This window comes from Brachyhypopomus gauderio, chromosome 8 (assembly GCF_052324685.1).
Source record: "Brachyhypopomus gauderio isolate BG-103 chromosome 8, BGAUD_0.2, whole genome shotgun sequence".
NCBI classification, from domain to species: Eukaryota; Metazoa; Chordata; class Actinopteri; order Gymnotiformes; family Hypopomidae; genus Brachyhypopomus; species Brachyhypopomus gauderio.
The window spans coordinates 25,857,810-25,875,082 of NC_135218.1; the positions used below are offsets into that span (position 1 = coordinate 25,857,810).

The window sequence follows — 17,273 nt, forward strand, 5'->3', positions numbered from 1 at the left end:
AACAGAAAAACTGAGCAACACACTTATTTAATGCCTCCCTACATATTTTTAGACTTGAATATGTATAACTAAATTTAAGACATTTTAAGGACCTGCGGGTACCCTGGGTGGCTAGACTGTGGTGTAGCTGGACTGTGGCAGTTGGTGCGGACCGATTGTGAGTCAGGGTAATGCAGGGGCAGGTGGGGGTAGGGGGGGGCAGTAAGGTGCTCTCACCTCTGGTTCTCCTCTCGCTCCTCAGGTGTCATGGTCTTCTTCTGCTTCAGGTGCTCAATAACCGCATTCTGCTTCATTACCACCTGCAGATTAGACAGAGATGTGAAAATGAGTGCTGACATTACCACACACAGGCTAACCACACACACACACACACACACACACAAACACAGAATTGTGTTTCAGCAATATGTAGAAAAAATACACACACACAGCAGTGGCAGCTTTCAAAATAAACAGACTTGTGACCTTGCTCATGTGAGTCAACGCCACTGTACCAGCGAGGCTCTATGTGGTGCAGCTCGTCCATGGGGACTTCGCCTTACAACCTGTGTGTGTGTGTGTGTGTGTGTGTGTGTGTGTGTGTATACATGCGTGTGTGTGTGTCTGTATATGCGCGTGTGTGTGTATATGTGTATATGTGTGCGTGGACCTCATATAAGAACATAAGCGGGCCCCGTGACGCAGCTCTTCCACAGGCCCTCTCCTCTCTCCTCTCCTCTCAGCCCACGGTGAGCCTCACCTGTTTCTGGATCATCTGGTTCTGACTGACGTTCTGCTCACGCTTGGCCTCCTGCTGCAGGCGTTTCTTCTGGTGCTGCTGCTCCCGGAGCTGCTGGATCCTCTGCAGCTGCTCCTGCACGCTGGCCGTCTGCAGGGTCACCACGTTCTGGACCTGCTGGGCCTGCGTGCCCGCCCCGCCCGCCGCCTGCTGGATCTGGATGGGCAGCTGCAGCTTCACGGGCTGCCCCACGGTGCCGCCCTGCTGGGCCTGCAGCTGCAACTGCAGCCCGGGTACCGCGATGATCTGGGCCCCCTGCAGCTGCACCTGGGGTCTGACCTGCTGCGGCCCGGGGCCCGTCTGCTTCAGGGCCACCTGGCCCACCGGGGCTTTGACCTGGAGGGCCGCGGGGGACTGGACGGGCATCTGGGCTTGCGGGTGAGGGGGCAGCTGTGCCTGGGGGGTGGTGGGGGGCGTGCGGGGGGCGAGGGCACCGGCCTGCACGGGGGCCGCGGCCTGCTGGGCCGTCTGCGCAGGCGAGGGGGCAGACGTCTGGAGGTGGGGCTGCAGTTGAGCTGCAACAGCAGACACAAGCACAGGGAGAGTGTTTACAAACAAGGGAGGAATAGAAAAGAAAATAAATCTCTCACACACACACACACACACACACACACACACACACACACACACACACCCCGTAATGTCAGTGTACTGATAGGGTTATAGATAGGGTAGTAAAACTAGGAGCGAGCTAAACTTTTCCAGAGAAGCCTGATGTGTCGACACTAGTCCGTCAGCAGTACAACCAGAAGTGCTCCTGAGAGCTTCAACTTCTGCTGTAAGGCTGGGCGATATGGAGCAAAAATAATATCTCGATATTTTTTAGCTGAATGGCGATATACGATATATATCTCAATATTTTTTCTTCCCAAAAGGTAATAACAAAGAGGCAGTAATAAGTCAAATCTACGTCTCAAATGAGTTGCGCGAAGAAGAGAGGCAGGACAGGGCGGAAGTTGTTAAAAGAGAAACTCAAGTAAATTCACTATTCACAGTGTTGTGCGTGAACGAGTTCAAAAGAACGCGTTCATTGAACACGCTCATTTTTTCGTGAACGTTGAACTGAACAAAACATTTTTTAATAACTTGAACGTGAATTAGTTCACATTATGTGTCATGAACGGTAGACATCACTGTAAATGAACGTTGGAATTTGTTTCCATTGAAAACTGAGTGACATCTGTTTTCTTTTGAAACGCAACGAGAGAAAGTTCCTCCCTCCTGCATTCTCCCTGGTACCGCTTACATCGTGCATCACCAGACAGAAATGGTTTTGACGTTGTGTGCGCAATGCATTGTGGGCAACGTAGTGTGCGCATGAGAATAGTTAACATACTGGCTAGTTAATAACATACTGGCTTCCGCACGACGTTACCCGTGATGAATTGCAGCAGAGCGGGGTAGGCATAGCACGTATAAGAACGTATAGTGATTTCTAGCTTGTAGTTGTAGTTCTAGCTTGGTGTGTATATGTCCAGACTATACCTTGAGGGATCATTGTCGTTTCTTTAGCTCCTAGTTGGTGTGTATATGTCCAGACTATACCTTCAGGGATCATTGTCGTTTCTTTATCTCCTAGTTGGTGTGTAAATGTCCAGACTATACCTTCAGGGATCATTTATCTCCTAGTTGGTGTGTATATGTCCAGACTATACCTTCAGGGATCATTGTCGTTTCTTTATCTCCTAGTTGGTGTGTATATATAGCCTATGTCCAGACTATACCTTCGGGGATCATTGTCGTTTCTTTATTTCCTAGTTGGTTGTGCACGTATTCACGCCTTATCTGTGATTCGTGGTTTTGATTAGCTTCGTGTTTGTGTATGGTTAAAGTCTCTGTTCCATTTTCAGGTTCGTAGTGTTTTAGGTTTTCAGTTCATGTTTGGTCTCCATGTTCTCTAACGTGATATCGTGCCTGGCAATACATGTATGTTCTGTTAGACTTCATGTTCATGTATGGCCGTTACTTGCTTCCCGTGTGTTTGTTCATGTCAGTGTATGTAACAATTAGTTGTACTCTTGTGTTTGGTCTAGTTTTGTGCCCTTGTCATTTCCGCTGCCTTTTAGTGTATTAAGCGTTAGTTCTCTATTCATCATGCCACGTCATTCGCGTTCCACTCGCGTGTCGTCTGCAAATGTAAGATGTGAAATAAAATCTAATGAGATTGTACTATCTACTTCGCATTTGTGTCCGCCCCTTGATTGCACAACAGCCAAATCGTGAAAAAAGTATTTGAATATCTCACGAAAAAAAGTAAAATGAACTGAACTTTGAACTAGTTCATAATTAAAATTGTGAAATTTGAACGTGAACTGTTCATGAAATACTTCCACACTACTGATGTAGCTCCTCGTTTAGGAACTAAATCATTCACAGTGTGAGCACTGCTGCTCTCTCCGCTGTTGGCCATGTTTATTTTGCGCGCTGCACGCACAACCTGCGTCCTTGCGTCATAATGTCGCGATATAGCAAAATCCTATCGAATAAAGAAATGTACCGGTATTTTTGTGAACGATATTATAATCGCCCACCCCTATTCTGCTATGGAGAAATTCAGAGCATTTTTCTGTCATAACTGATGAAGCTTCTGTCCTCAACATCACAGTCCTCCCGAGATCCTCTCTTCAGTTGATACACACACACACGCACGCACGCAGATACATCTCTCTATCTCGCTAATGTGAAAGTATAAACAGCTGAGCTTTATATTTATGAACGTAGGCACTGAGCACTCAAACATTACACCATCATACACTTGCACCATCATACACTTGCACTCATGAACATTAACTGTAGTCTGCAGTTTGATTCTAGCCCTTCTGTCTACACACATTCAAACGGCTGTGTTTTATTGTGTTTGTCTGTTGGCACTGTTCAATGACCATCATATTTTATTTTAATGAGAGAGGGGGTCTCACAGTTATACTCTATTCCCTGATGGAATAAGCCCAAGTTTGAATTGAATTCAAATACATTAAAGTGCAGGGGCGTGTACCTGGTGTGGAGGGCGTGGCATTGGGGGCGGGCGTCGCCGGGGTGGGCGTGAACAGGAAGCGCTGGACCTGGCCGTTGGGGAGGGCGGCCTGCATGAGCTGTTGCCCGGGGCCGGGGATGACCGTGACGCCGTGGGGGATGACCTGGAGCTGACCCGCCGTCTGGCCCTGGCCCTGAACCATCACCGTCAGCCCGGTGCCTCCGCCCTGCACACGGGGCAAACGGGGCAGCTGTTACCACCCGCACCCACCCATGCACACCTACACCTCAGTCCTCACCGACAGCAGGGCTCATATAGAATTTAAACAGGAAGGAGCACACACGCCTCACACACACACACACACACACCCACACACCCATTCATCATGTCCACCACCAAGACAGCAACTAGAAAGGGTACGCAGAGAAGGACGAAGGAATGTGCATGCCACACACACACACACACACACACACACACACACACACACACACACACACACACACACACACACACACACACACACACACACGGGGTCAGCTGGCGTTCAGAAACGGCACTAACCTGTTGCTTTTCCACTGCTGTCCCTTGTAACTTCTGAGACTAAAACAAACAGGAGGAAAAATTAGACGTGGGCGCTGCACTAGATTACAGACGGCCCGAGTGGCGTCGCACGCAATCGCTACGGAAAAACGTCCTCACAGAGCGCGCGAGACGGCCACGACGAGACAGCCACCACGAGACGGCGGGGGAGAGTCTGTGGCCGGCGCTGGTCATTCCCGTCCAGATGCTCTGGTGGAAAACACCTGCTTTGGAATGTCACAGGTGCCCACTGCTCAATGGACGCCCCGCTCAGATTTTCCAGCCCGTCTCGCTCAGGATGTTGGTCACGTCTGCTTCTCCTTCTAGACACTTACGGCCCCGACGGTCACCGCAGGGCTAGTGGGACTTCCAAACGCTTCTTTAAAGTTATTTTGCTAAACACAGCAGAGTTGGACACGAGTGCGATGTCTACAGATTAAATTTTTGATCCCAGTTAAAAATATTAGACGACCGTTCACAAGTGTATAGTCAGGCGTGTTCTTCTGGGTTTGGCCAAAAACTCGAACTTTAATTCTGGAGGACGGACGTGCCCCTGAATGGAGGCCGAAGCCGGCCCGACCGGCTGGACAGGAGGGGGGGGGGGGTTTGCTCTCACCTGTGCGCCCTGCGTCAGCTGGGTGAGTTGGGCCAGGGTGAGTTTGACCTGACCCTGAGCCGCTCTGGGGCCGGGCGACGTGGGCGGGGCCGCTCCCCCGGTGCGAACGCTGCTCACTGGGCTGCCCGGGGTGGCCGCCTGACCCCGGATGATCTGGGTCACGACCTGAGCGGTCTGACCTGGGTGGAAACACAGTCACGCGGTGAAGCAGACGGAACTTTTCTGCTCGGGATTAAGAATATCGTATAAAGATTACATGCAGCTCGACTGGTTTCTGTTTGGTTAATGTAAATCGCCCATCCTGTACGACTCCAGCTAGGGACCTTACCTTGCTGCACCACCAGTGGCGTTCGGAGGACAGTTTTCCCCAGAGTGGTCCCTTGCTGGAGGGGAGCTCGCAACACCGTCAACCCTGGTCCAAGCTGCCCAGTGGTTGTGATCACCTGCAAGGACAGATTACTTACAACATCAGCGGTGGCATTTTTGCAGTCGTGTAGGACAGTTTCGAGTGTCATGTCTCTGGTACGGGTTAGTGTATCCATGTGAGACCTGTTTACAAAGTCCTGTTTTCCCCTGTAGTAAACGAATATTAAATGTGTAGTAAATGGGGAAGGATTTGTTGTGAGACCTTAAAGACCGCTGGCATGCTTGGAGTTTAAGAGCTCTGTGTTTGAAGAGGGCAAACGTGTCTGCTGGACAAAACAAACTGCTTCCAAATAAAGATAAATTTTCAGCAGTACAACAGTGAGTGTACATGCAAACGTACCTGTGTGTGTGTTGTGTACCTACCTGTTGTCTGTGTGTGTGTGTGTGTGTGTGCGCACCTGCTGTGTGCGTGTATGTACCTAACTGGTGTGTGTGGGTGTACCTGTTGTGTGTGTGTGTGGGTGTACCTGTTGTGTGTGTGTGTGGGTGTACCTGTTGTGTGTGTGTGTGTGTGTGTGTGTGTGTGTACCTGTTGTGTGGGTGTCCCCTGTGCGTTGGGTCTGATGTTGATGGTTGTGGTCCGGGGCTGCAGGGTGGTGATGGTTTGCTGGTTGCCGGTGGCGCCAGACGGAATGATGCCAACAACCTTCTGCTGCATTCCTGACACAGAGACACGGGGACAGTCTTTACAGCCGCGTGGGGACACGGGGACACTCTTTACAGCCGCGTGGGGACCAGTGGTGGACAGTAACTAAGTAAATGTAATTCGTTACTGTACTTAAGTAACATTTCCATGTATCTGTACTTTACTCAAGTACTTTTATTTGGTAAGACTTTATACTTTTACTTCACTACATTTCAAAGCGAAAATTTGTACATTTCACTTCGTTACATTTACAGAAACATCTCGTTCCTTTTTCATTTTTAAATCAACGTTTAATAAAATACCGAAAGGTAAAAGTGTACCATGTCACAGACTATAACCAATCAGCGCTCAGTAAGAGATTAAGATTTGTACGCTAAATGGCTGAGGATCTGACATGGCTGAAACAGATGTCTTCCCCCAACACCCCTGGCCTTATTTAGCCGAAGTGTTTGTATTCCTCGAAAAGAAGAATTATTCGTATTCCTCCTCTGCATTCCGAAGAACACATCGCTGTCATCATTTATGAACTCGCTGTCAAACTTGAAAAAACACATCGAAGTAAGTTCACCATTAGATTAGTAGGTTTATATACCCCGGTTAATTATATCACATTGAAGTACACTACATTTAACAGATGCTTTTATCCAAAGCAATGTGCTAGTACCCGAATTGCAATCTGTGGAGATGCTAAGCGCCAGTTTAACACAGGAGACTCCCACATCAAACGTTAAAGCCGGGAACACATACACGCGAATTTGGCCAAGCGAAGCGAACTTCGCAATTTATTCATATGAGGGAGGCGAAGGCAAGTAAATATGAGCGAAGCAAAATTATTAAAATTATTATTAAAATTATTATTATCAGGGTTGGGGGGCGGGGCGGCGGCATGTGTGTAAAATGTTGGCAGGGGTGGCGGCGAGTGTAAATTGTTGGACACAAATTAAGTATTATGTCGCGATCGATCGCCAGTGGTTGGCGCCACAGCGAACTAGTAACTCATTGAATCATAGATGTAGATCAGAGGTAAATAAACTAGATTTTTTGTATGTATGTATGTGAAGTGTAGTGCGAGTGAAAACGGTCTCTGGTAAAGACAGTCAATGCGTGTGTCTCACGCTCATTGCGTGAGAGTTGGCAACTCTGATTATTATTATATTAGTTATTCGGCCAAGTTTAATATTATGAGTTCAGTTGGTTGGGCTGCACACAGTTCTAGTTCTAGGTGCTAGAGCTTCTAGTTTCCCTGTCCCGCCATGTGGTGGACAACGTAGAACCTCAGAAAAAGTCCCCCAAGCTAGGACTGAAGTGGCCGGTTCGAAATTATTGTTCTGTTTGGTGGTGAATTATGTTTTTATATAAAACTGTTTGTCCACTTGTCTACCTTTCTAGTGTGAATTATTAATATGGATAAAGTTTGGAGATGAATGTTGTGAGGATAATATAGGCTAGTTTTGTGTATTTTGTGTTTGCTAGGCAAATGTAAGGCACTGTTTCCTGTTCACCTTTTGATCGAGTAGGCCTAGGGGTTTTGATGTGACGCTAAGAAAAAAAAAGGTTTTTGCTTTTACTACTTAAGTATTTTTGAAGGCAGATACTTTTGTACTTCTACTCAAGTAAAAAATTGAGGTGAATACTTTTACTTTTACTTGAGTAATATTCAATGCAAGGTAACTGTACTTTTACTCAAGTACATAATTGGTGTACTTCGTCCACCACTGGTGGGGACACTCTTTACAGCCGCGTGGGGACACGGGGACAGTCTTTACAGCCGTGTGGTGACACTCTTTACAGCCACGTGGGGACACTTTACAGCCGCGTGGGGACATTCTTTACAGCCGTGTGGGGACATGGGGACACTCTACAGCCGTGTGGGGACACGGGGACACTCTTTACAGCCGTGTGGTGTGCGCTAAAGGCAGCGCTCCCCCACCCCCACTGCAGAACCCCAACTTGCCGCCAGACTCAGAGTCTCTCTGGATTGGTCAGGATTTAATGATGCGCGGCAGGAGCAGCTTGGGGCAGTTCACAGGGCAGTGCTGGGGGGGCGGGGCTTGTGGGGGCGGAGTTGACATACCTCCACACACAAGCGTCTTGGCTAGCAGCCTCCGTAGTGCTTTCTGTGATTGGATTAAACAGATTTGGATCTAAAAGAAAGGCCCGACAACAGGATCCTCAGAATTCTCCACATTTTTTCAGGTTTTCAAGAACAGTCTTGGGAGCCACCCCATAGTAATCCTGGAAACAAGCTCCAGGGCGTCATGCCTCAAGCCAAGTCCAGTTAACCCCAAACGCAACCACGAGAACCACCCACTCAGTCTCAAACCATTGAGAGTCAGTTAAGATTACGCAGATTCATATCTCTACTAAGATTCGAGTGAATCCAGGAAGGCGAAAAAAATAAAATAAAATCCACTGAATCTGAAGTCCACATTTCTTTCATTAGTGACCTGTGAATCACTCTGAAGCAGTGGTGATATTTTAGATGAAAACAAAGAAAATTAAAATGCAGAAAATGGACCATCACACAACAGTAATGAGCACTTTTAGTTGAACTGTCCGCTACTACAACCCAACAGATGGCACCAAACCCTGAGCCTCTAGACACGGCCTCTGTACACAGGTGGGCCCAGCCAGGAGACCTCCTACAGGATCTGAAGGTTCATTTCAGGATGTTAATTACAGCTCAATGGATTATTTGTACGCAGGGTTGCTTTTAATGTCCTTTGATGGTTGCCACAGCAAACAGCTTCAATACAGGTAAACAGGCCTCTTCAAAGAGCCAATGAGATCTGAGGGAGGGGCGGAGCAAAGCCAGAGAAACTTCTGAATGATGGATGGAGCTGTGCAATTCGCCCGTCTCCAGACGCAGGGGCGGAAAAGCGTTTCATCTTTTAGCGTCTCGGATTCCCTAAGTGACGAGGAGAACCCTGCAAGCGTTCCGGCTGCAAACCGGAGAACATTAAAACAAACAAATAACTCTCTTGGATTCCAACCCCAGCCACACTCGCTCACTGGGGCTTTGTACGGCGGCCAGGGAGTAACCACAGGCCAGCAGCCGAGCACCTAGGGTCAACCCCACGCCCCGTTTCAGACGCGGTGATCTGAGGGTGGAGGAACGGGCGGGGTGCGTTTCCAGCCGCACGTCAAACGAGCACTCTGGCGGGCCGGAGGCTCGGGGAGGCGTTAAGTGACACTCTTCTGCGCTGCGGTGGTGTGGAGAGAGCAGAACGGAGCTCTCTGTGCGGCCGACGCTACCTGCACTGCGCAGGAGGGGAAAAGACGCTTTCATGCACACTCCCTGTGCAGAACAAACACGGCACCTGAGACGGCCGGGTGGAAAAACACACGCCCGTCTGTTAAAAGCTTGTGCTCTCTCTCTCTCTCTCTCACACACACACACACACACACACAAACACACACACAAACACACACACAAACACACAGAGCTCTCTCTAGCTGAATTGAGTTTATCAAGCAATTTACAAGTTCCGCTCTAATGAAGCGGTTCTTGTGCTGGTGTGTGATCACTGAGAGGGTGTGTGTCTCATGCTCTGTAGTAGGTCTGGCGTGTCGTTTTGAGGTTTCCGGATCAAGGCCAACCACTAATCCAAATTCTGAGATATAATCATAATTACCAGAGGAAAACAAACCTATTGTAAACGAAAGAATGCCATAATTTCTGGATTCCTGGTTTGCCAATAAACGTTATTTGTCATCATCTAAATCTTTTTAATGTCTCTCGTGCTCCAGGATACAAAAAATAATAATCAACAAAACACAAAAAACAGAACAAAACTAAAACATAAAGACACCAGATTTTACATGCGATCTTGTGTTTGTAATTCAAGCGAGTCATTTTTTTTTTGTTAGACATGTTTTCCTTCGAGCTCAAAGCTGTGCTGCGTGGCCCATTTGTGCTGTAGAAGAGTTTGGGATGTCTAAGCACCGCAAGGGAAGAGTGTGAAAACTGCAGAAACCGGGATGTGAGGCGGGGTGTGAAGGGGGACGTGAAGGGGGACGCAACATTTGCTGTAGTGCAGATGATGTCCTAGTATCGTTCACCTGTGTGACAACGCGGGTTTGTGACCGGAGCTCGGCAGCAGAAGAAAGAGAGAAGACGACAGAAAAGATCATGCGAAGATTTATAAAGAAATTAAAAAAAAAAAGAGAGACCCAAAACTGAGTAATATTTTTCTCCCCTTCCTTACGTCTCTCTCTCTCCCTCTCTTTCTCTCTCCCTCCCTCCCTCCCTCCCTCCCTCCCAGTGAGGTCACACAAGCGCTCCTATTCCGGATGAGGTCACTCTTCTTGCATCACTTTGCCAGGTCTGGTGACTAATGGCTAGTCACAGGCCATGGCGCCGTGACGACCAGTTGGCACACACGGGGGGGGGGGGGGGGGGTTGTGTGTGTGAGTGACACGCCCCTGAGCGTTAGCTCACAAGAGCATCTCGACCTGGCAGCACGCGAGTGAGAAAATCTCGCACTAATACTAAACCAACGCCAACATCAGCAGTATGTTAACACGGCTTAGACGGGTAATCCACCATTTAGCACCTTCCATCATCATCTGAAAGCCCAGGGTCATTTTTCATGCGCTATTTAGACGCATCTAAAATGACTGTACTGAACCTCCTGGGAATTTGCAAAATGCATTTACTGCAAACCGAGTTTCTGAATTCACTGATAATTAGCCAAGCTGGCTGCAAAACATGGAATTCTGTAAAATGTAATGTCAAAATGAGTCTGTAGCACAGTGCTTCAGTCTGCCCCCATGCAGTACATGTCTGTAGCTGTCCGTAGGGGTGTGTGTGTGTGTGTGTTTGGGGTTATTAGTGAACTAATAGTGGGAATAGTGTAAAGAATATGAGGGGGGGGGGGGGGCTCTCTCTCTGGGAGGGGTGGATGTTGTGGTCAGTAAATGTCAAAAGTTGTCACTAAGGTTCAGCAATAGGCCACAGGTCTCGATGAGTGTTGAGCCATCAACATGGCCCCTACCAAATTCACAGGAAATATCACTAATGTAAAAACTAAAAGTGAATTTTAGAAGACAAATGCTATAATTCACGGCATTTACTTACTATGCTAGCTGGCTTCATGGCTAGGATAGAAACAACTTAACTATGGTAGCCTGACATGCCTAACTAACAGCTAATGGCCAATATGCTAACTTAAGAGCGCTAAGCACTGAACATCATTCCTTTACACAGAGCTGAAAACTTCTGTTTAACATGATTCTCTGTAGCTAAGCGGCGCTCTGCTAGGTGACGGTAGCTCAGCAAGACACTGGAGCCTCAAACCGCTTCCAAAACGAAACAGCCATGTGTGTAATTCCAACTAAATGCTTGTCAAGACCAGGATTATCAGTGTTTACTAAACTTCAACATCTCTATTCAAAACAGAAATGTGCACAGGTAAGTTAGCAAACAGGCTAGCATTAGCATTATAACTTTGCAACGCTAACTTTTTGCGAAAATGATTCTTGTTCGATTATTTCCATAGCAACAAACGGGTGATAAACGGGGGCATTAAATTTTTTTCCCCCTTTAAAAATGTTCCTACGTTTTATGGAAAATCGTTTATTTCATGGGGGGAAAAAGCTGAGGTGTGTGGAGTTCAGGCCCAGCAGGTGTGGGGGAGGTGTAGGCCCGTCGGCGTCTGCAGCGGTACCTCCTTGCGTGGTGGGCACGCTGAGCGTCACGATCTTGCTGTTGGCGGGCAGAGGCAGTTTGGCCGTCACAACGTTGCCGGCCACGGACACGGGACTGCCCGAGATCTGGAAGGTTTGCCCCGTCATGGTGGAGACGGAGGTGACGGTGCTGCTGGTGGAGACTGAGAGCGCACCGTAAAATTAATATGTGCATATTAATATCTATATGTGCATGTGCGTGTAAAGCGTTAAAAATATCGTGGGAGATAATGGGCGGGGCAAAATAGATGGAGTGGGTGGAGCAAACAAAGGCCAATAATCGATCGTTCGCTGTTAAAAATGAACATATACTAAATAAAAAATAAATAGTATATATATATATATATATATATATATATATATATATATATATATATATATATATATATATCTCAGACTCCTCACAACACATGCTGCGCCGTGCTCGTCCAAACACAAGCCACCATACAACCACCAGCCAGCCAACGGTGAGCCAATGGTCAAATCAACCAATGGTCAGCCAATGGTCAACCAATGGGCAGCCAGAGCTACCTACACGGAGTCTGCACTCGGCCAACCAGAGCATGCAGCGTCTCATGCGGACCATGTCACAAAAAACAAACAAAGATGAAAGACTCCACTGCTATGACAACAGCAAAGGGCCACGCAGTGCTGGATGGTGACGGCGGACAAGCACTCTGGTGGTTTGGCTTCAAGGACGAACCCGTAAACGTGAGATCAAAGCGAATGGAAATAAACAAGAATGAAAACGTGCAGAACAGAGAAGAGTGAGAAGGGCGGTGTGGTTAAAAGAAGAGAGGAGTGAGAGCGTACGAGAGGTTGAACGTCACACAGGATGGTGCAGCGACTCGGATGGTGTGGTACATTCCCGACAAACACAGATCAGGCGTGTGCAGCAAAGGGGTGACGTCGCGGGGGTGCGTGGCTAGAACTCGCAGTCTGGGGCGGTCCCTTACCTTGGCCTTGACCTTTGACCCAGGTAGCAAATGTCTGCTGGAAGTTCTTGTTTTGCTGGAATGTGACTGGTGTGCCCATCTTGGTGGCCAGTACCACTTTGGTTCCAGGGGTGACCTGGCTGGTGAGGGACCCTACCATCACCTTTGGAGTGGTGGGGGTGACGGGGCTGCTGGAGGAAGCGGACGCTGCTCCAGACGTTTGCTTTTGTTCGACACGCTTCTAGAACAGTAGAAGGCAACAGTTGGCACTCAAGACCAATGTGATCACACTGGTAGGAAACAACATGGAAATTTGCTTAGCTATGAGTAATAGAGCTTACAGTACATTTCCATTAATTATTATTTAGTTTTTTTAAGAACATATTCTTTGGATTTCTTTTTGAATTTATACATAAGAAAGAAGTCCCACCACATGGTCATTAGCAAGATCTGAATTGAAATGGGACTCGAATCTAAACAGGACCGGAAGTGGAACGTCTTGGCGGCTGCACGGTGTTAGTGGAGCGCGACCCGCGACCCCAACCGTCTTCCCACCTGCTGATGAAGCTCCAAAGCTTTCCTCCGAGCACTAACCTTGGCCTGCTCTGCTGCCTGGACCTTCTCCTTCTCCGCCCTGGACCCGACGGAGAGAAACCAAGTTACCAAGGACTCGGACACATCTGCAGCGGCTTTCTAAGCGGCTGAATTGTTAACACTGCACTCAGAGTACCGTAACATGTGCCCCATAGCCACAGTGACCTACGGTGCTTAAAACGTGTACAGCATACAGTACAGACCAAACGTTTGGACACACCTTCTCATTCAAAGAGTTTTCTGTATCTTCATGACTATGAAAATTGTAGATTCACACTGAAGGCATCAAAACTATGAAATAACACACGTGGAATTATATACTTAACAATAGTGTGAAACTTTTCAAGAGATTGCCAAGAGTGAGCGAAGCAGTATTCAAAAGGTGGCTACTTTAAAGAACCGAGAATATAAGACATATTTTCAGTGATATTTGGTTCCACAAAGAAAGTCAAAAGTCAAGACTTCCCATTAGAACATATATAAAACATTTCTTTGGAATATCCTACAAGTTCATTATGTTACTGAGACATAATTTCGAATTTCAGTCACGTGTGTGTGTCTGTGTATGTGCGTGTGTGTTTTGGTGACGAAATCATACCGCTCCGAGAAGGCTCTGATCTCCCACAGGTCGAGTTCCTCCTCGGGTACCCAGGTCTCGATGACAATGGGGCCGGTCTGCTTGGTGGGCTCGGGCCGTTTGGGTCGCAGGGCGCTGGAGCGGAGACCCTTCCTCTGTGGCGTGGGCGTCTCTGTGGCACACCAGCTCCCGCGTTAACACCCCCACGCAAACCAGCTCACTCTTCTTCTGGCTAAACGCATCACACTCCCAATTAACTAGAAATGCTGGAATCTTCCTGGCAGCTGCAGCAAAATCTCCCAGATGGACTGTGGCTGTTCTCACCTTTGGGCTCCTCTGGAATCCCAATGGGACAGATGATTTTCCGTATGCAGTATTCCGACCTGATCCCGTACGGCCCGACATCTCTACGCTTGATGATCTCCGTGGTGGTGATGTCCGTGTCTGACGTTTCTGTATGACACACACACACACACACAAGCAATAATAAGAATCCTCACAACTGTGGGAATGACACACGACTCCATTATTTGTATATTTGTGGGAGACATAAGCTGGAAAAAAACCCTTTTGGACAAAGTAGTTACTGGAATTAAAACCACAGACGCAAACCCAGCAGTGAGCAACAGCTGCTCCGTGCTGCCCCGCGGTGGTGGGGCTGATTTACCCGTGCGAGTCGTCCCAGCGTTGGAGGCGGGTTTCACGGCCATGTCGTCCCAGCGCAGACACGCCCAGAGCAGCCTCAACATCAGACTCACTCCTGCCAACGACTTCACGGTCTGGAGACGATATCTGAACCCCAACCACACCCCCACAAGTCACGCCATTACGGTCAAGCCAACATGACGCTGACAGCGTTACCTGACCCATACCTACTGGAACCGACGCTTACATTGTAGGACATACTTTTATTTGACAAACGTACAGTGGTCATGCAACCATGAAAACAAAAAAACCAGTAGAAGTCTCGTGTACTTTTTGTACATTTTCTGGCTACAAGAAGTTTTCATTATGGCTGCTGGCATCAACGAAACAATAAATGAAGCGCAACAGATAACAATGGCAAAACATTTTTAGTTATTTCATCATTTGTTTTGCAGAAAGACGTTTGGCTTTGCCCTCAGCTAAACACAGCCCTAATGGCACTTTTATTTATTTTGGACAATTTAACAAGTTGAGCTAATGTTTTAAAACAGAACAAATAAGGAAAGATATCCGTTTTTCCCCCAGCATTCCTTTTGAAGGATGGGGAAAAAAGCGTCTCCAGTGGTCATGGCACCACTGTCTCGTTCTGACTATTGAGTTAAGATGAGTAACGTCTTGAGCGCACAGCCTATAAAAATAATTGTATGTTTGGGCCAGTGGAGTCGAGATGGTACAAACACAGAACAGGACACAGAACAGGACACAGTGAAGGGTTGGTGAAGGTGAAGTGTTGGTGTAGTGCTGGTGTTGGTGAAGGTGAAGTGTTGGTGTAGTGCTGGTGTTGGTCAAGGTGAAGTGTTGGTGTAGTGCTGGTGTTGGTCAAGGTGAAGTGTTGGTGTAGTGCTGGTATTCTAGTTCAAGTGTATCTTGAACTCTACTGTGCTGGGTAGGACACAATCTATGAGCAGATGAAAGTTGTAAGTATCTCTGCACAAGAGTGTCTGCTAAATAGCAAAAATTTAAATAAGGAGGTGAGTGAGTGTTGTTTCTACAAGACCAGGTCACCACCTGAACCCCTGGGAAATCTGCTGAAGACAATCTTGCAAATCAACATCATCTCAAATGCCCGCCTGCCTTCCTGGATGAGGCGTTAGATGCAGGAATTTAATCTAGCTATCTTATTATATATCTACTATATTAAGACCCTAATAGATATTAAAGAGCCGAGTTTGACCCAAGTGAAGGCGGAACTGACCTCCAGGTGATGGCGAACGTGGGTCTTGGAGAAGGGTACGGCCAGATGTCCGTGGCAGGCTTGGCACTGTAGCTGAACACCGGTACCTCCCTGAAGCCGCCGTTCCGCGCTAGTCTCTTCAGCTCATCCCCAGGCAGCACGAAGATGCTCTTCTTGCTGCTCTTGGTGGTGAACTTGCGGTAGGACGGCAGGGCCGTGCCCGAGCGCGTCTTCTTGGTCTGGACGAACTTCTGCAGCTGCACCCGCTCTCGGGTGGCGTGCTCCCTGGTGACGGTCAAGGACACCGGCAAGGGCGAGCCGTTCGCGGACGAGGACGTGAGGGTGGTGTTCGTCTCCTTGGTGACGGACAGGCGTTCCGACTGCCCCCGAGGGATGGGGGAGGCCGTGTGCGTAACGGTGGTTTTGGTCGCGGTGGTGAGGGTGGAGACAGCAACGCTTTCCACCGAGGAGCTCGCCGTTACGGCGCCTCCAGCCGTCCGAGACTGCGTCCAGGACTCCGTGCAAACCGTGGTGGTGGTGGTGGTGCTGGAGGTGGTGGTCATGACTTGTGTGACCAGCGATGACTCGGTCGGCGTGGTCGAAGCACTATTGCAGTTTCCCTCCGTAAAATCGCTGCTGAGGCTCGAGTCCTCCGTAGACAGCACAGGAGAAGGTAAAACCGTCCTCTCGTCCGCCCCTGCCCCGCCCAGCCTGGCCTCCATGCTGTCGTGGTCTTTGCTGTCCATCGTAGGCACCGCTTTAGGTATGGTTGGAGAGGACAAGGCCAGCTCCTCCACCGTGTGCCCCAGACGGGGGACCTTCTGAGGGGGAAGATAGTCCGGGTTTTCCCCTGCGGATTCCGTGCTGTTCGTCCTCTCGGGCTCCCCGTCCAGAACAGTGCTTCCATTGAGCAAGGGCTTCAGGGTGTCCTTCAGGGAGAGAGTCTTCCCATCATCCTCTACTACCCCATCATTCATCTTACTTACAACACTATTAGTCAGACTCAAGGAGCCGTCCCTGATGACGGGCACCGTGTTTGAAACCAACTCTTGCCCGTTCATCTGCGAGGCCGGGCGAGGCGCTCGGGTTCCTTCTGCGCTCCCATCGTCCATCGCCGTCTTCCCTTTGCTCTCGTCTTCCCTGCACCCGGTCCCGTTTTCTCCAAACGACGTAACTTTATTCAGTTGTGCTGGCGTACTTTGACTCGTTTGCCGGTTGCCTATGCTGTTGATATTTTGCTCACTGCTGCCCTCACTGGAAGGGAGAGCGGTATCGTCCCCGTGCAGGTGTAGGATGCTGGTGTCCTTGGTAGCGCGTTGCTTATCGCTGTCCCCTGAGAAAGGCGGCGTAGATGCTTGTAGCTGCACCTCAGCGCCACACTGAGACTGACTCAGTCCAGGCGTGTTACTACCTCCAGCTGGTCCTCTCTGCCCCCCACTGTTACCTGCTGACCCACCTGTCCTTTGGTGTGACTTGGTATCCGCATCCTGACCAACAGCCTGGTCCAGAGGTTCCGTCAAACCCAGGACGAATCGCGTAAGCTCTTTAGCCTCGCTGGGGGTCTCTCGCTCCCCTGCGGGC

The 17,273-nt window shown here is 48.7% G+C and overlaps 1 protein-coding gene across 1 annotated transcript in view; it reads right to left on the reverse strand.

Moving 5' to 3' along the window:
• Positions 1-17,273, reverse strand: part of LOC143522252 (nucleosome-remodeling factor subunit BPTF-like) — a 42,473-nt gene that overhangs the window by 9,969 nt on the left and 15,231 nt on the right. Inside the window, 14 exon segments of the mRNA XM_077016059.1 lie at positions 217-299; positions 740-1,293; positions 3,774-3,978; positions 4,314-4,352; positions 4,948-5,126; positions 5,276-5,390; positions 5,903-6,033; positions 11,689-11,850; positions 12,664-12,883; positions 13,237-13,276; positions 13,835-13,985; positions 14,138-14,266; positions 14,481-14,605; positions 15,714-17,272. Coding sequence (XP_076872174.1) covers positions 217-299; positions 740-1,293; positions 3,774-3,978; positions 4,314-4,352; positions 4,948-5,126; positions 5,276-5,390; positions 5,903-6,033; positions 11,689-11,850; positions 12,664-12,883; positions 13,237-13,276; positions 13,835-13,985; positions 14,138-14,266; positions 14,481-14,605; positions 15,714-17,272 — 3,692 coding nt within the window.